At 39.6% G+C, this 19,996-nt stretch overlaps 1 protein-coding gene across 1 annotated transcript; it reads right to left on the bottom strand.

The window, feature by feature from the left end:
* Window positions 1-490: 490 nt before the first annotated feature.
* Window positions 491-19,106, bottom strand: LOC117451704 (nuclear GTPase SLIP-GC-like). Its single transcript, XM_034090100.2, is given in 21 exon segments — window positions 491-552; window positions 3,859-3,940; window positions 4,142-4,275; window positions 4,351-4,459; window positions 4,852-4,975; window positions 6,545-6,699; window positions 6,782-6,955; window positions 7,227-7,297; window positions 7,300-7,344; window positions 7,480-7,567; window positions 7,653-7,740; window positions 8,131-8,309; window positions 9,812-10,018; window positions 10,497-10,712; window positions 10,832-11,048; window positions 11,283-11,367; window positions 17,640-17,706; window positions 18,130-18,168; window positions 18,326-18,441; window positions 18,863-18,944; window positions 19,061-19,106. Coding segments are annotated over 20 exon segments (2,325 nt in total). The 5' UTR covers window positions 18,930-18,944; window positions 19,061-19,106.
* Between the last annotated feature and the right edge of the window lie 890 nt (window positions 19,107-19,996).

The raw sequence follows: 19,996 nt of genomic DNA, 5'->3' as shown, positions 1-19,996 counted from the left end.
CGGAAGTCTTGGCTCCAAAATGCAGGGTAAGGCAATTGATATCTCAGAGGTTGAGTCGGGTTATGCTTCGTTTATGTCCGACGGTTTTGTAACTCTAGTTGGGAGTGACAAGAAAGTTCAAGTCAGGATTTTGAGGGACTCAGGCGCTTTGAATACTTTGGTGAGGGAGGCCATCTTGCCTTTTTCTCCAGATTCAGACATGGGGCGCTGTGTTCCAGTTCGAGGGATTGGTCTGCAATCCATTTCTGTGCCTGAGCATAAACTGTTTCTGTCCTGTGATTTGGTCCAGAGAGAAGTGGAGGTTGGTGTTCGTCCAGAGTTGCCCGTGACTGGAGTGGACATCATTTTGGGAAATGACCTGGCAGGTGGTCGTGTTTGGCCAGATCATGCAAAGCCATTCAGGGGTAACAAAATAAACATTGCAGGAAAGAGTTTTCAAGTTAGAGCGAGGACTGGTTTTGTCCGGATAAGTGTGGAATGATGAACTTTGCTAGAAGAAGCAGTTGTTACAGATGTGGCAGAAGAAACCCATGAGGGCACAGATGATGAAAGCTGGAGGAACAGATAGTTGGAAAACTCTGGCTGGGAAGAGCAGGGGTCTCTTCAGTGTAATGATTGGAAGTGCAAAACATGTGGCAATGTCAATTGGGCTAGAAGGTCAGAGTGCAACATTTGTAACACACGGAAGTATGTGAAAGAGAGCTACAGTAACCTCTTTGGGTAAGATGGGGCAGGCAAGGGGAGCTTCGTCCCATTCTTCTTGAAGTTTTGGCCGTACAGGCATTCCCTGTTTCGTCCACTAAGCAGCAGTAGTTGCTTTTCCTGGGGTTAGGCTGTAATGATTGCGGGTTTTGTGCACATTTCGGTAGTCACCTCATGTACTTTTGTCATAGTTCCTTCTTTGCCTAGTATCACTTTTGATAGGCTTATAATGCAGTTTTGTGTGCTCTGAACGTGTTACTCGGATTTATGAATTGGAAGAAAATGTTGTGTCTAATGTTCTTGTTTTGTTTCAGGATCTGAGGTGCTACCTCATTCTTAAGGGGGGAGGTGTGACGGCCCCTAGGCCTTAGACTCAGGTCCCTGGTTAGCCACTCCCCCAAATCAGGAGCGATTGCTGACACCTGATTTGGGTTGACTGCTCAGCTACAAGTATGGGTGCCTGAGCAGTCAGTCTCTCTCTCCTCTTGGGTTGCTTGGCTCTACTGGACCTTGGTTTGTTTGTCCTTTCTTTATATACTGATGCATGTTCACACACCCACACATTACTGATTAACTGACTTCATAATTAATTTAGTTTCTTTAAATAAATGCACTTCAATTGGATGAATCATGTGTGGTCTCCTTCCTTTGTCCGTCCTTGAGCTAGGGCGTGACATCTGGCCTACGTATAAGGTCATTAAGCCACTTGGAGAGGGAGATTTACTTGTCAGAAGTTTTTCTTGACATGTTATACTGGTACCAACAGCATCCTAATCACCATTGCACACACTTTAAAAAGGCAAAGTTCTGCAACAATAATGCAAATGTAGCAGGTTAGAAATGTTATGTTAAGTTTGACTTAAACAGACACTATTTTTTGTTAATAATATAATCTTTCCAACACACTTCGAACTCCTCACATTTAGACAATATACTGTAATGTCAGTAGATGGCGCTCTGGCACTGCTGTGGATCCATTAGTGAGTCTACAGCCAGGCGCTCAGATCATGCGCATGTCAGAAATAAACAAGCTGTGACCTGAGGAGGACGTTAACTTTGGTCCTCTCTCTACCAATCCACAGGCACTGTTTATATGTTGGCTACACAGTGCTCCCTAGCCTGTGTGACCCTTGCTGCTGGTCCAGATTACCCCTAGGTCTGGTGCTGGTAACGCACACTGAGAAATTAACATTTAACTTATATATTAAACGTTTACTGCTGTTATTGTAAAGAACATTCAACACTGGAGTAAGGATGTCACTTTCATGCTTCAAAGAGATATTAGTATGTGTATAGGGTGGCTTTGCTGCTTCAGAAAACAGAAATAAACAAACATAAGAATGGTAGTAAGTAGCACGTTGGTGACATTAAAAAAGCTGCACCCTATACTGAACTGGTTTGGCAGGAAGAGCAGATGGAAAATGATTTGTTTATCTAACAATAAAAATGTATGTTATTGAAAACCTAGAGCAGATAGATCCTTTAACAAGAACATGAGCAATACAAGTGAAATGTATTGGTTTATTGGAGTGTATGCCACATCAAATACATGCATGCAATAAGAATTGTGTGGAAAAAAGAGCAAATAACAAGGAACCAGATAAGCCATCATCTAGATTTCATACATGAATGAAAAAACGCCAAACACCATTAATTTGCAGTGAGTTTTGTCCTTTAAAATAAGAGAACAGATAAAAAAAATCATTTGAGAAGCCTAGTCTATCCAAATCCCCCTACAGTAGTGCTGAGGATTTAATTAATTCATTGAAATGTCGCCCTAAACTTATCAAACAATGCTAAACAGAATACAAACAGATTAAAAACAGAAAATACATATATGAAAAAGTCAAAACAACTGTTAAATCATTAAAAGCAAAATGTCTCTGTGACATCACAGCAGTGGCTGAGATCCAATATCTATTCTCCGATACATGGGCTTAGTGAGGACCTTTTCACTGGGGGATCTCATTCAAAGCAAATCAAAGACAGCATAGCAACTCATAGTTTGCCATTATGGTCAACATGTTCCCAGAGATCTCTCCTCCTCTCCAAAACAAACTGACCCAGAGAGTAAAGCTGCTTCAGCACTGAATAAAGCAGTTTACTTTTAAAGTCAGTGTTTCCTTGATGGATACAAGCCAGAGAGGCTACACGCTAATGCAAAGTGACCTTAGCTTATCTGCAAACAGTTCTGGAGGTTTAACGTTTCATAGTTGATCTGCAAGTCCTCTTACATCGCCAAACATTGGTACAAACCAAGGTGTTAACCTCTGATTGTCGTCCTAGAATCGGACATAAATCTGCCAAGAAGTCCTGTTGCCTGAGCTCGGGTAAAAGACTGTTAGTTAAAAAAGACCAAGATTTAAAGTGTTTAGTAAAAGTGTGCTGAAAACTGGATTAAAAAGTACATCTATGAAAGCTAAAATGCTGATGTCCACAAAAGCAGGGGTGGGGTGGATGTAGGGGTCGCTATTGACATGGAGATATATATTGATAGACTGTACAACATAAGATTATCATCAAACTGCTTTTTTGAAAGGATTTTAAAATGATATGAATTAGGGTGGCCCCTTATGCCAACAGTAAAAAACAGTAGTAGTAAAAAGAGATACAAAAATGATTGAGACCCAATCCAGAGGCCTCATGTCTTTTATCCTCGGTAGGTTAACTGGCATCTGCTGTTACTCTCCACTGATCAACCCTGAAACGTCCACCAGAGAGACAAAGAGCGATGTTGTGAAATTGAATATCAATAACAAACACTTATTAACATCTTATTAACAGTTTGGATCATCAGGTTCACTAACACCTACCTTTGCACACCATGGACGCACTGCAGCTGCTTGACAGGGTGAATCACTACTGTAATAAAAGGACTTTTAGTATTTTCTGAAAACATGTCAAAAGCTGGCTAATTTTTACATTTTATATTATTTTTTAAATGTAGTTTTACCAAATAATTACACCATCATCTGGGTTTTTGGTCAGTTCATTGTAGTGTTTGTTTACCAACTCAAGCTGCTCATTTACATCTAAAAAACAAAACATATTGTTTCAAACAAGTGGATTCATTTAATTCACTAAAGGAAATGTATCGACTTCTTAATTACGATCAAATAAACAGTATTTTTGGTGATTTTGTTTAGTTTCCTTTACCTGGGATGGAGACACCATCTGTTTTGAGTGACAGCTCGATTGATTCCTGCATCGTGCTGTCCAGTTTCTCCAGGATCTCCGACTAAATCAGCGTTGAAATATTTATCACTGACATGGACATGTATGTTTGTGTTGCAGTGTTCCGAGTTGAATTTCTCTTGAAATAAGAAAAATCCATTATGTAAATGATGACCAAAAATCATTGATAAACATTGATAAGTGCAGCCCAACATGTTTAAGTGAAGAATAATTTCTGAATGACGAAATATAAAATGTGACAAACCATCAAGTCTCTCAGCTGTTTCATCATGGCGTCTTTAGCCTGAGCAAACATGACGTTCTTTGAACCATGCACGTGCATTTCAATAGTTTCCCTCATGTTTTTCAGCGAGCCTTCTCCTCTAATTTCTTTTGCTCCTACATAAAACAGAAACATGTTGCAATATAAACATGTGTATAAGTGTATTTCTACATCTGTAATGATCTTCTGACTGTCATAGCATGGTTTCATGGTCTCCTCGATTGTTGTTGTCAAGCTGCTGTAGATCGTTTTCTTACGCTCACGGATGAGTTTCTTGAGGTATGTTTTAATTGTTTCTTCCTTAGAGAGAGAATGTGAAGCAGATATCAACATATTTTACAAGTTACAAACAAGGCTCATCTTTCCCTTTATTATTTGTTCCAGATTTTACCTGGAAAAGCAGTGCATTATTCAAACTGATAGGACTGTCCACCAGCTGGGGGTGCACTTTGCCCAATATCAGAATATTATATTGTAATCTTTAGTGCATCTTCATGAATTGGGGCAGGGTCAGATTTACAGCTGCAGTTAACTTTTCAAAGCCATCTCCAGTTCATGAGTTATTCCAGTAAAATGTATATGAATATTTTGACTGATCAAAATGTATTATATTTAATAATATTGCTCACCCTTCCACTACAGTCTCCCTGGCTTTACAAACTGATAATGGACTAATGAATAGTATCTTTTACCTCTATCTTGAGAAATGTCAGCTGCAGTTTGACATTTTCGTATTCCTTATTCGTCATCTTCTCCTTTGTGCCAAGTGAAAACGTATTGATGACCCCGTTGAATGGTCCACTGTTTCCTTCATTTCTAGAACATATTAACAAGAGGAAATGCTTAAAGGAATGGTATGCTCATGACACTCATTTTTAAATAATTATCATCCGATAAAACAGACCAGTCTCTGCCAGTCTTTTTTTTTTTTTTTAATCCGACGACATTATCAGTGATTTTAAACTGATTATATACCGAAATAACAACACTGTGGGCGCCGCCATTTTCCGGACGTGACGTAAACCATGCGTTTGGTTTTCGAAGACACGTTGATCTCCATGTTATTTACTGTAGTTTCTCTCTTCAAATATGCCTCACTGTATCGCGAAATATTGTCACAATTCTGATAGGAACAATCCACGGAATGCTCGGTTCCATCTGTTGCCAAAAGGTAAGCGTAAGAAGTACATTCGGAGGCAGTGGCTAGCGAAATGTGGCCGGCCCGAACCGAGAGATTCACAGGCTCATGTATGCAGCGAACATTTCAAATTTCCGGACGACTACTCTGAGAGTATGATAAAACATAACATGGGATTTATGGAACAACCATTACTTAATGGAGATGCAGTACCATCGGTCTTTCTGGTGTCATCACCGACCAGGACACCAGTTCGGCCAGTTGAGAAATCGCCCTCTGCAAGTGTGAAGCGACGGAGGAGCAGAAGTAGTGCTCGGAGTAAGAATAAGGTATGTTATAGCGCATTTCCATTGCAGCGGCTAGCCCCGTTTTAACGTCCTTTAGCGTCCAGGCCAGGACAGTTTTTGGTGGCCTTTCCATATAGCGTAGTACCGGCTAGTGTGTATTTTCCCCCAGTTTTTTCCGGCCCCATAAAATCGTGATTCTATGGCCAGGGACAACGAAGCTGAGTATGCTAAACTAGAGAGGGAATCGCTAGCACGGGTGGTACTACATGCATACATATAGTATCTTATATCATCTTCCTATTATACACACATGCATTTCCAAACATCTGGACTACCTATGTTGCAAATGTATTATCTTTTCAATTTACACACGGCATCTATTGCACGTCTGTCCGTCCTGGGAGAGGGATCCCTCCTCTGTTGCTCTCCCTGAGGTTTCTCCCATGTTCCCTTTAAACTGTGGGTTTTCTTCGGAAGTTTTTCCTTGTACGATGTGAGGGTCTAAGGACAGAGGGTGTCGTATTGTCATACTGATATGTATGGCTGAATTCCCCCATCCAATCTCTTCACATTGGTCAAAACTTCGTCCTCTGCTGACGAGTCCGAACTCAAATACCCCGCCATGTTTCCGTGTGTTGACAAAGTGAACGCATGGATGACGTCACGACCATCACGTGACTACTGAAAATGGCAAAAATGGCGGCGGCCAGACGGAATATACAGGTGTTGATAAAAAAGAGCTATAAAATCATTATTTACCGGGGAATATCGCTGATTTCTTCGGGGTATGGTTTAAACATAATGTTTCACTAAATACTGAAGTTTTGATTAATTATCTAATGAGTGGACCATTCCTTTAAATTCATAAGGCCCCAACAAGTTTTTAAATCATGTATTTAAATGTACTGTAAAACACAATTTATCCAACATAGGGATTTATGTATTTATGTAATTTCTTACGGGAAGGTCTTCTTAAATTCCTCGTCAATGCTGTCGGTCAAACATGAAGATAACTTCATATTGATGTTTATTGATTTCCCTTTTTTTGGTTTGTGGATGCCACCATTCTGAACAAGACACTTCAATATCCTGTGAAATGCACCACCTTTCTTTGTCTGAAACAAAACACATTTTGTAAGAGACACTCATATTAAGAGCAATAATTTGTTTTGATTTAATTATAACTTAAATACTTACAGAATAAAGGACCGACTTTAAGACTTTTTCACATGAATCTTTTGATTTTTCAACCCCCTCACTGAGGCATTTTTCAAAAGCCGTAAGGGTCTCTTCCATGGGTTTCCTGACTTTATCAAGTTCAAGACTCAGCTTTCCTTCAAGTTCTATGGACACAGTCGTCTTTATGTCCGCCTGAAACTATACACAACAAATTCATTATTTAAAGCAATACAACCATAATTCAATATGGGATTTTTCAAGCCATTACAACACCCTTTAATAACTGTAGCAATTCATCCTCTCTGAAGCAACACAAACAGGTTACATTACATGTAAGCATTCTGTCTTTGACTTTACAATTTGTACACAACATTTTAGAGTACGCAGCTTACTAATTTTCTATGACTGTTATTATTTTCTGTCAATATTAAAGACAATGGATGATGTTGTTACTTGATCTTACCCCTTCTCTGCTGCTGGCTCCCTGAATCAGAGAGAGAATCCCGCGAGCTCCAGCCACGTAGTTTCTTGTCTGTGCCATTCATTGAGATCTTGCAGGATTTCCTGCAGTGTGGGAATTTCTGTAAAAAATGTAATATACTTACATTACATTCTTAAATGTGTACATTGTTATACTCAATTAGTATCTCCATATATTTATTGGAGGATATAAAACCATTTTGTCTTCCGGGCTCAATTATGGAGACTTGAATCACCTGTTTCATCTCGATCTAAATATATATTTTCCAAAAACTCATGGGAGCACACTGTGAAAACCTCGAAACACTTCTCACTGAGTTGTTTCTGAAAAAACAAACAAGTTTCGATATAAAAGCAGGTTTGCAGTTTTGACAATATTTGTGTTTGATTTGAATTAAATATAACTCACCTTAACCTCTTTTAGTTTTCTGAATTCTGCCATCACTTCTATCTTGGCTTGCGCGTTTCGTTCTAGTATCCGAGCACGAACACCAGCCCTATATGAACATATTTGTATTTGAAGAATTACATAAACTGTATATACATTCTAGGATATCATATCACTACACATCTCAATCTTGCTTTCAATTATCTTGCTTTGAGTAGCTTAACATCAACAACATTAGGACAGAAATAAATGGCTGAGATGTTGAGGAATATCCGTGCAGACATTTTAGAAACACGGATACTGTTATGATCATGAATAACCTGGTTTATCCTGTTTCAAGTGAACATTATATCCCTGAATACGATCAAAACCAGGATACTAATGTGCCTGTAAACATAATCAATGTTTCCAAGGTTTCTCCTTTTGGCCATCTCCGTCTCAAGTGTCTGAATTGGATGGTACATTTAACTGAGTACTTTAGGCATCTTAAACCACTTACTGATTGCCTGAACGTCTAATACTATCATCAGACTTGGTGCAGATAAAATGAATCTGCCGACACTCTCCACCATTTCCCATGAGGCTGCAGGATTCTTTCAGGATCTCCCAGGATTCTTCTTCTGAACCTGCTCGATTTATCTCAGCCACAATCCACACAGTAGAACAACTTCCAACCAGCTGGAGGGGAATACAGCAAATAATAATGGTTACCAGTGTGCGAAAAAGTACACGTCCCACCGTCCGGGACGTGTTATTTACAATATCGGACAAGTAGATCTTTCAATTGACTTGTCCGGTGGACAAGTGACGTTTTTCGCTTCGATTTATTGACACATTGAGTTTACAAAAGGCAGAACTCATTCGCAAATTGTCCGTGTCCGCCATTGTTCGTTTAGAAATGTTAGTTTCGGTTCTGCTTGTCGATTCCTAAGGAAATGCATCTCGCCGCTTTCTGTACAGTTAGACGGGAGCGGGGCGGGAAGTGTAGCACAGTGGCCGGGTTGGGAAGCAAAACTCGGTTCAGAGTAGGAACGAATAACAATTGTCCGGTCCCGGGATTAATAAGAGTTGTGAGGACAGGAGGCGAGGCCGAGCCCCGCGGACTGCAGCTCTCTCTATGCTCCGTATCAGCTGATCGCTGCACGGTGCAGCTCAACAGTGTAAAACAAGCAGCAAGAGCAAAGCATAAAGTGGGAATCAAATAATTAAAAATAAAAACATGGGGAATAAAACATAGAGACATAGTGCAATGTCAATCACAGAGAATAGTGCAGTATAATAGTGTAAAATCAGTCAAATACTTTGCTAAAGTAATGCCTAATGTATTGGCTTCCGTAATATTGTTGGGTAACGTGTTCCACAGTTTTGGGGCGTAGTTTACAAAGGCTGCATCACCGATCTTCTTAGGACTCTTTCTGGTGACCTCTAATAGACCTGCATCTGATGATCGCAGTGTTCTGGCAGGTGTGTAGTTCATTAGAGAGTCAGCCATGTAGCTGGGTCCTTGTCCATTCAGAGCTTTGTATATGAGGAGAAGCACCTTAAAATCAATTCTAAAAGTTACAGGAAGCCAGTGTAGAGTAGCTAAAACAGGACTAACGTGTTCCCTCCTTTTGGTATTAGTCAGTAGTCTAGCTGCAGAGTTTTGAATGAGCTGGAGTCTTTGTACATTCTCAAACTGCACCACTTAGAACTAACTAAACAATGCAGAGATTATTTTTATATAATTGTTTTCAATAACCGTAAGAAATGCAACAGTATGAAGTGATTTGTAAATAGGAATACAGATTTGACTTAATGTTTTCATAAATATATTTTTCTCCCAGTTTGTCATGGGACTTATTTTTACCCTCTCAAAGAACCGGAATCGAAAAGCAGAACCGGAATCGTTAAAATCCAAACGATACCCAACCCTATGTGTGATGCAGTAAAATCTCACCGCTCACTTACGTTAGCGGTGTTGTAAAAACCGTGGGAAAGTGTAAAATACGATGACGAAGAAGAAGATTCCAGTGGCCCCAATTTTTGTCCATTCTGGACAAGTGAAAAATGTATTCGGACAAGTAAATTGCCAAACTCAATTGTCCATGGACAAGTACTCTCTAAAAACTTTTTCTCACACTGGTTACATTGTCAGTGTAACCTTCCACAATAATCAGAATTGCATGTGGATTAATCACCTCTTTCCACATCCCGTCTCTGCTCTTGTTACGGTCCCCGTTTCCAGGAAGATCCACAAGTGTGACATGCTGGAGAAAAACATTCTTCGGCACCCTGAAGGTCACACACTTCACCAGTGGCCAATACCACCTCTTCACGTCTTTAGCATCTTCCTCTTTTGACTCACTTCGTGTGTATTTGACCAATTCTGCAGATAATTCTTTAGCCTAAAATAAATCATAAAACAAGAGGCAATTCAAGGTCATTTATTTTACATGAACAAACTTTAACGTGTTTTAAAAGATGGTGTTAAAGAATTCTAACAGCATGGCATTAGAAGTCCATTTGAAACCCTATCACTGAACGAGAAAATGTATATTAAATTAAAAAGTATCAAACCTTACGTTTATATTTTAGCAATGGGGAACAATTTGGTTTTTAAGTTTTTAACATGATTTTAAATTTAAAGCTGGTAGTACCTTAAAATATCTAGGTTGTTTCAAGCAAGTTAGTTACTGGTAGACATTTCCTTTCCTATGATGCAGAAAGAAGATATGGTTTTATAGTTATTGTAATTAGAGTCCAGATAGATCAAGCTTCATTTTTTGAGTACATACCGAATTACATTTTGCTTGGTGTCTATCATGAAACTACACAAACTAGGAGTTTTTTTTATGAAATCATAAAAGTTTTAGTCTTACTTACTGTATCACATCTCAAACTCTTACTCTTAGAATAGAGAAATTCAGGAATTTCTCTGAAGCATTTTTTATCCATGAGCTTTTCACGAGATTTGTTTCTCCATTCTTCTCCATACAGCATTGACAGCGTTTCAACACTGTCTTGGTAATCTTTGTCTTTGTCCTGTTCTTCGTTATCACGAAGGAAATTAAACAAGGTCCACAACTCCTCTTTCCACTCCTAAAAAAAACACGTTTTATTATATGGCATGTTGTGTAGTCAGCATATATATTTATTTGCAGCTTCATCATAAAAGTTGAAATAGCTCTAAGTTAACAAACATATTTAGCTCATTTTACCTCTTTTGTAATGAACTCAATTTCTGCCTCATACTTTGAGTTACGCATGTTAGCCTCCACTGTAATCATCACTGAGGTACATGCACTGATGTCTCCAGAGGGCAAGAGATCCTGCTCTTCAATGATCGCATTTATCAGAGAGCTCTTTCCAGCCCCCGTTCTTCCAAAGACGCTGACTACCTCCCTCTTGTCTGTCTCCAAAGTGTTGATTTTATTTCTGTGAGTTTGAATATGGGTTTTTTATCAAATTAAAACATTTAAAAACACTAAATGATTGTGTCAAAATCATGAAAACAATCCATCTGCATGTACGAACATACTATTTAAGCATAATACTATCATCCATGGACTTTCACAAATCACAACAGTGTCCTCAGTGCTGTATAATTTTTACAGGTTTACTACGGTTTCTTTAAACTCTTTCCCCTTGCTCGAAAACACTAATACTTACTTCAGGAACCTGTAGAGCTTGTCGTCTTGGTCAAATAGTTTCTGATCGACACCTGTCATGATGTTTTTCACATCAGACAGAATCAATCAATCAATGTTTATTTATATAGCCCAATATCACAAATGTTACATTTGTCTCAGTGGTCTTCACAGTGTGTACAGAATATCAGTATGACAATACGACACCCTCTGTCCTTAGACCCTCACATCGTACAAGGAAAAACTTCCAAAGAAAACCCAGTTTAAAGGGAAAAATGGGAGAAACCTCAGGGAGAGCAACAGAGGAGGGATCCCTCTCCCAGGACGGACAGACGTGCAATAGATGCCGTGTGTAAATTGAAAAGATAATACATTTGCAACATAGGTAGTCCAAATGTTTGGAAATGCATGTGTGTATAATAGGAAGATGAATCCACGAGGATATCCATCGAGGACCTATGATCCAGGACCACAGCCACGACTCAAGATCCAGCGCTCGCGATCCAGGACACAGGACCGCAGAATCATCCATGACTCCGGATCCCAGCGTATATAGACACCAAAAAGAAAGACATTTGGGGAAGCTGGGTTAATCGGAACATGAGTGTACACGGGTATAGACAGAGAGAAGGAAGAAGTAAGATGTCCCCCGACAAACTAAGCCTATATCAGCAAAACTAGGGGCTGAATCTAATCAGCCCTAACTATAAGCTTTATCAAAAAGGAAGGTCTTAAGCGCACTCTTAAAAACGGATAGGGTGTCTGCCGCCCGAACACAAACTGGAAGCTGATTCCACAAATGTGGAGCTTGATAAGAAAAGGCTCTGGCTCCCATTGTACTTTTAAAGATTCTAGGAACAACCAACAACCCTGCATTCTTGGAACGCAATGCCCTAGTAGGACAGTAGGGTATAATGAGTTCTTTAAGGTAAGATGGCGCCTGCCCATTAAGGGCTTTGTAGGCGAGAAGAAGAATTTTAAATTCTATCCTGTGTTCTATAGGGAGCCAGTGTAAGGCAGCCAGAACAGGAGTAATGTGGCCCCTTTTCCTAACTCTGGTTAGTACACGAGCCGCAGCATTTTGAATCAGCTGAAGCGACTTGATTGACTTCTTAGTACTCCCTGATAATAAAGAGTTACAATAATCCAGCCTAGAAGTAACAAATGCATGGACTAGTTTCTCTGCATCGTTTTGAGGCAAGAATGACTTCTTCTGTAAGAGTAAAAGTAAAGAACTATTCAGCAGGAACCAATAACCAGTATATCCATTAAGATGTATTCCGAATGAAGCAATCAAGAATACCTGAGAGTATTATTTTCATCATGTATGCTATGGCAAGTATCTTCCAGTTTCAGGCCATTATAACTTAATAAGACCTGTGTTGCTACAGATACAGTGGGGCAAAAAAGTATTTAGTCAGCCACCAATTGTGCAAGTTCTCCCACTTAAAAAGATGAGGCCTATCATTTTCATCCTAGGTACACTTCAACTATGAGAGACAGAATGGGGGAAAAGAATCCAGGAAATCACATTGTAGGATTTTTAATGAATTAATTGGTAAATTCCTCGGTAAAATAAGTATTTGGTCATCTACAAACAAACAAGATGTCTGGCTCTCACAGACCTGTAACTTCTTTAAGAGCCTCCTCTGTCCTCCACTTGTTAACTGTATTAATGGCACCTGTTTGAACTCGTTATCAGTATAAAAGACACCTGTCCACAACCTCAAACAGTCACACTCCAAACTCCACTATGGCCAAGACCAAAGAGCTGTCAAAGGACACCAGAAACTAAATTGTAGACCTGCACCAGGCTGGGAAGACTGAATCTGCAATAGGTAAGCAGCTTGGTGTGAAGAAATCAACTGTGGCAGCAATTATTAGACAATGGAAGACATATCAGACCACTCATAATCTCCCTCGATCTGGGGCTCCACGCCAGATCTCACCCCGTGGGGTCAACATGATCACAAGAACGGTGAGCAAAAATACCAGAACCACACGGAGGGACCTAGTCAATGACCTGCAGAGAGCTGGGACCAAAGTAACAAAGGCTACCATCAGTAACACACTACGCCGCCAGGGACTCAAATCCTGTAGTGCCAGACGTGTCCCCCCCCCGTCTGAAGTTTGCTAGAGAGCATGTAGATGATCCAGAAGAGGATTGGGAGAATGTCATATGGTCAGATGAAACCAAAATAGAACTTTTTGGTACAAACTCAACTAGACATGTTTGGAGGAGAAAGAATTCTGAGTTGCATCCAAAGAACACCATACCTACTGTGAAACATGGGGGTGGAAACATCATGCTTTGGGGCTGTTTTTCTGCAAAGGGACCAGGACGACTGATCCGTGTAAAGGAAAGAATGAATGGGGCCATGTATCGTGAGATTTTGAGTGACAACCTCCTTCCATCAGCAAGGGCATTGAAGATGTGGCTGGGTCTTTCAGCATGACAATGATCCCAAACACACCGCCCGGGCAACGAAGGAGTGACTTCGTAAGAAGCATTTCAAGGTCCTGGAGTGGCCTAGCCAGTCTCCAGATCTCAACCCCATAGAAAATCTTTGGAGGGAGTTGAAATTCCGTGTTGCACAGCGACAGCCCCAAAACATCACTGCTCTAGAGGAGATCTGCATGGAGGAATGGGCCAAAATACCAGCAACAGTGTGTGAAAACCTTGTGAAGACTTACAGAAAATGTTTGACCTCTGTCATTGCCAGTGGTGACTGGTCATTAGGGGCAGGTGGGGCACAGCCCCACCAGTGTCAGCAGAAAGTGTTAAAAATAATGATTACAAAAAAATGCAAAAAATATATTAAATATATTTTAAGATCATGTTTAATCATCTGATTCGTCTGTACATTGCTGTTTTAGTCTGTGTTCTTCTAATTAGTGTCTACAGTGTGTGCCTATTGAGCTGTTTTGAGCCATGTGGGACAAAACTCGATCCTGCCCCTCCCTCTTACTGTTGAAGTCAATGGTGACTTTAAAAACTTCACTGCGCATGCTCAGAATATTTAATGTGTGTGGCAAAAAAATAATGACCATAGGGGCATAGTGCTGCCATCCCCACCATACGTCATTTTACATAATTCAGAGCTGATTGGCTGTAAGTACGTGTGCCGCGAAAAGTGTGGTGTGTGAAGAGGAGACAAGAGAGCTGCAGTGACGCGTCCTAAAACCCAGAAATAAGCTGCGCATGGCTTCCCTCGACAAAAAAGCAATGAGATTTCTCCATAGGATTTTAGAAAATAGCTCCAAATAAGATCTGTGGGAAACAAACCTGTTAGATAAATGCACGTTTTCTTCAATTGTTGTGTTTAATCGTTTATGTCAGATATGTACTAAGTATAAATATATTTGTTCCTGCTCAAGATTAGATTCAACTTTATTGTTATTGCACATATTGCAGGTAGGCCTACTGAGACAACAAAATGCAGTTTAGCTTCTAACCAGGTGCAACAAGCAGCGAAAAGTAATGTGCACAATACTACAGTACACAATTAAAGGGAAATGGAAACACTTTTCAAACTGCTTTCCATGCGACAATATTACCATTAGGAAATGTATTTATCTAGTCTATTTCCAATGTAAACGATCGAGATACGCAAATTTACTTTTTGAAATACGTGCCTAATGACCATGGGCGCTTCCATTGCTCCGGGACTTTTCCAGTGACGTCACTGATTGGGTACGGCTTCCTGGGCCAAAGCTCAATAACAAACAACATGGCGTGCAATGCACCAGTAGTTTACATTACAAGAAAACAGTCGTCGTCAGGAGTTTATTGTATTGCCCCAGGCTGCACAAATGGATTTTATACAAAGAAGGAAGAAGTACATTTCCATAGGCTGCCACTAAAGGATGAGAAGCTGCTCAAAGTCCAGTCTGGATGCCTGGTTCAATACAAAACATTGGATTTGAAGCCAGGATCTGTTCCCACAATATTCGATTTCTCAACGTATGCAGTCGGGAACACCGACCGTCCCAGCACGTCGGCCGCGCAAGACAATGACAGTGTCAACAAACGTGAAGTTTGAGCCACCAAACGAGTTGCTTCAGCTGCCGAGAGAGAGGTAAATATTGCAGCACTACCAGATTACTAGCTCACACATGTATTTACTGACACAGTGTGACCTTATTAATTAACGCAATCGCGTCCAAACTAAATGGTAGCTATTATTATGACGCACAATAGAGAATTGGGGGTGTTCTATAGCTCAACTAATTAAACTGGCATACACACGCTCATCTGTCGAAAACAGCCCTAAAAAGGCTAGTATTGCTATCAATGGATGGTATTGCAGGACCCAGAGCGCACGGAGCACAGAGCGGACAGCAGATAACGGAATTGCAGTTGTATTGCTTATAGATTATCAGAACATTTCAAAGGGGACACAGCCCCATTGGATATTAACCTATGGATTAACTACATCGTCGTTTTTATCGTTGTAATGCCATTGAAGACCAGTTTAGACCAGACAATGAGGAAGGTAAGCCGTTAGCCTGGCGTATGTTAGTACCTAGCGCCACTTGTTTTGATGTACGTTTTTGTGGATAACCTCGCGAGTTTGTATCTTTCAGTGTTGAGGTGGGCACCGTTAGATTCTGTGTCTCCTTGCGATCATAAACGATGTGTTGGATGTGCGGCTAGGATAAGTAATAAGGGAGCTAGGAGTGATTTTCGGTGCAGTAATAGGTTAGCATTTTCGCTCGGGGCTAATTCAGAGGCTCACTGTTAGCATTGTGTTTTTTTCATTTTTTTATTCCGGATCGTATGCCACTCTATTCGACCGAATCGGTTCATAAGCATAGGCCATGGGATGCCTGGTAACTGTAGATGCTTCCACATCAATGTCATCTCCCGACGAATAGTCAAATTAATCGTTCAAAACGTCGATCTCATTGCTAAATTCCTCCATCGCTGCCATATCTGCTACGTTGTGTTGACTTCTGGTGGAGCGAAAACACAGCCGGTGACGTCACCATTTGGGACTCCCCTAATGGCGGCGGCCTGGTCTCGGAATTCCCCACCCGGCCGGCGGATAATTAATTTTCTTTTGGCGAGTAATATCATATACAATAAATATTACGATCAATATCCATTGTAAAATGAATAAACTACCGGAATATTATAACTGTAATTGGTGTTTCCTTTCCCCTTTAACACAGTAAATTATGTGGATTAAACCACATTTATTTTGTTAAAAAGAAACGAAATATGATTTGTTTGAATGATTAAATGTAGGGTGAATGCGGGAATGTGGGACATTTTTGCATTTCAGACTTCGGGAATATATTGCGAAATGAAGCCGATACCATAAATCAAAATCCAGTAGGCCTACCATTCCGAAATCCCCAGTAATATTAGACACTAATACAGTAAACTATTAACACTGTACATATTATTGTTTGCCCGTGGGATTAGGATGATCGGTAGTGAGAGCCGCTGCATTTTCCTCCGGTCGGATGTGATATAAAAACAAAGCGATTATTTTTGTTGTTGTAAACTCACGTGGATTAAATTTAGTGCATTCATTTCAACTCGCGAACATATGATAGAAGGCCTACATTAAATGATTGTGAGGATGATGATTGAAAATCGTTTGTTTGAGTCTGGATGCATTTCCTGATCTAAAAACATAGCGATGGTTTTGTACTTACGCCAACGTGAATTAAACATTATTTTGTTAAATAAAAACATGGTGATGTTTAGTAAATGATTACATGTCTCTTATTTAGCATAGAATATGATCCTATCCGTGACATATGGATCTTAACAAATATCCGCTATATCAGATACCTGTAGATCAGCTGTTTATTTCACATGAGTTCTAGTGTGGCAGCTTTTCACGGCTCCCCCTGGTGGATCCATGATCCATTGCAGCTGGTTTCATTATAATTAAATGTATTTATCAAGGGGGCGTTTCAAGTCCTGCGGGGGGTTTTCCTTTTCAGCAGGGGCCCACCCCGTGCCGATCACGGACCCGCACGGGTAGGCGTCTGAAACGAAGCGCTACATCTGTATACTATGGCAAGTATCTTCCAGTTTAAGGACATTATAACTTTATAAGACCTGTGTTGCTACATATATGTAAGTTCTTTTGATAAAATATTAAACACATTATACCTATTAACCCTACTTTCTATTATTTTGGAAAGTAATATAAATACCTCTTTTTGTAACTATATCCACACGTGGTTGTTTTCTGGCTGGTGATTGGCTGGACTCACCCTGGAGATTTGACTTCCTCTTTCCTGGTTTTTTGAAAACATAAAAAATGTGTCTCAACATTGTTTGGATAAAGCAGATTTATTATTTTTTATAAAATATAAATAAAACTGCATATAATCCATAAGTCACTTTGTATCTCACCTTTATCATTTGTTTTGCTGGTGGATGGACAAACCTGAGGATGAACATGCAAATTTGACTCTTTGTCCTCTCACAGGGTGCTACAGGCTTGAACACACGCCGTCATAATTCACACACACACCTACATTTGCATTTCATTTCCCATTCAAAACTCTATGCAAAATAATTTATACTTCAAAAATGGCTATCAAGTGATCACATTCAGCATTCTTTTAACGAATGAACAGCACTGTGAACACATTAAACAGTTCACAGTTCTTCAGTTACAGGTGACTTTGTCTCCGGACGCTTCAAATATCAATGCGTGAAGGATTGAGTCAAGTTCAATGATAACAAACATGGTCCATTTAAAGTTATCATTACCTGAGCAGAAACAGCTTCCTTCCATTTACATTCTGAATAAAATAAATACTCTTGGTGGCCATGTAAAATGTTGAACAGACAATGACAATATAAAAAGTGAATTAAACTGCATTCAACTAACTTCAACAGAAGATTCAGATGTTTCCGGATCTGTTGTGTTTTGTTCCTCCTAGTTAGAAAAGAAAATAGTCTCAAGTCCATAATAGTAAAGAACTTTTATAAAATTATAGTAAAGTCAATAAGATATATTATACTCCTTTGTATGTAGATGTTGTACATTTCTTGAGATGAATGAGACCAAATAATACAAACGCAGACATTACCTTTATTAACTCCCTGAGTGTCTTTTTGAATTTTTCCCGTGGTCCCACAAATGGGATCAAAGCAAGAATTTCTTGATCTTCCAGACAGTAAAGACTTTCCTTGTCAACGCCCTGACCTGTAAAAAATGTCAACCAATTGCAAATATCTGTAGATGTGTATTTCGCATGGAGTGAAATGTGAGTTCAGCTGTTGAAAGTCTGTTTTAAAGAGCATTACAGCCTCATAAGGTTGTCTGAACTGAATTCATATTGGTAATATTTTGTTATTTGTTATTTTCTGTCTTGATTTCAGTGCTGCTGAAAAGAGGCTACAGAAAATAAGTTACTCTGAAGTTAATATATAATAGTTTCTTCTCTGTGTGAAGATGAAGTCTTTATGATTGTTTAGTATGTCAGGGATATGTCAAAAGGTTACTGAGTAACAATGTTGAGGCAGTTTATGTGTCTTCAAGTAGATGCTAAGATATTTCAGTATTGGAAGGTCATATCGACTTTGTATAATATTTTTGCCCAACAAAAAGCAAGGGAATACTTTACCTTTAAATATTTGGATCCATTCGCTGAGATTCCATTCAGTTAATTTGTTGCAAACAAAACCATCCATGATTAAGAATAGCAACTGGAAAGTAAACAAATAATTGTTTTAATCAACACAATAACTATTTGTGAGAGTTATGATAATTTAATAGAAAAATAAAGGGTTATTCAAGTGATAGTGATAAGATGTTTACTTACCTGCTATTTGCATTTCTTGTAGACGTTTACAGAAACATAAGCTTTCAAGTTTTCCAGTGGAATGGAATCTATGAAACATTAAAAGAAATGTATTCTGAATCCAAGATTAATTATCGTCAAACTATCCAACAGTTTACACAAGTAGAGCTTACATTAACATTTGAATCATGAACTACTCTATGCAAGAACATTTATTGGACATTTTTTTCTTTTCTGATAATTGTGTTAGGAACCTTACAGACACTTGGACTCAAACGCACGACTCAAAAGAAAGTTTGTTCAAAAATAGTCTTTACTTTGGAAAAGTATAAAGTTCAAACAAAACATCACTCCTAAGAGGCAAAACATAGCAAAGCAAATTACAAACTAAATAAACTTGACTATGGTCACAAAATACAATAATCTCTGGGCGAGACAAGCTGGCTCTCTAAATGGCACAAGACGAACTGGCACAGGACAAAGGGAGACAGGACTATTTATACATGAGGTAAGGGGGAACAGGTGGAAACAATCAGGGGCGGGGCAGACACTGACGATGGCGGGAAAACACACAAAGGGAGGAAGTAAAGGGACCTGAAATGAGACCAGAGGTAAGTACAAAATAAAACAGGAAGTGCAATGACAGGACTAGACAGGTGAACAAAAAGACTTGACTAAACATAAATCTAACCTGGGCTATGAACTAAACGTGAAACAATAACATGAACCTGATTAACATGACATGAACAATTTAGCAGACATGACGGGATGTTACAGTACCCCCCCTCTAGGGACGGCTCCTGACGTCCCAGGAACTTCTGGGTGATCCCGATCAAAATCTTTAATCATGGCCGGATCAACAATGAAACTCGCTGGGATCCATGTTCTCTCTTCTAGACCGTACCCATCCCAGTCCACAAGGAACTGTCTTCCTCGCCCTCGCTTACGAACTGCCAG

This window comes from Pseudochaenichthys georgianus, chromosome 8, assembly GCF_902827115.2.
Source record: "Pseudochaenichthys georgianus chromosome 8, fPseGeo1.2, whole genome shotgun sequence".
Classification (NCBI taxonomy): domain Eukaryota; kingdom Metazoa; phylum Chordata; class Actinopteri; order Perciformes; family Channichthyidae; genus Pseudochaenichthys; species Pseudochaenichthys georgianus.
The sequence above is the reverse complement of the archived record's forward strand: the minus strand, read 5'-3'. Positions and strand labels throughout refer to the sequence as shown.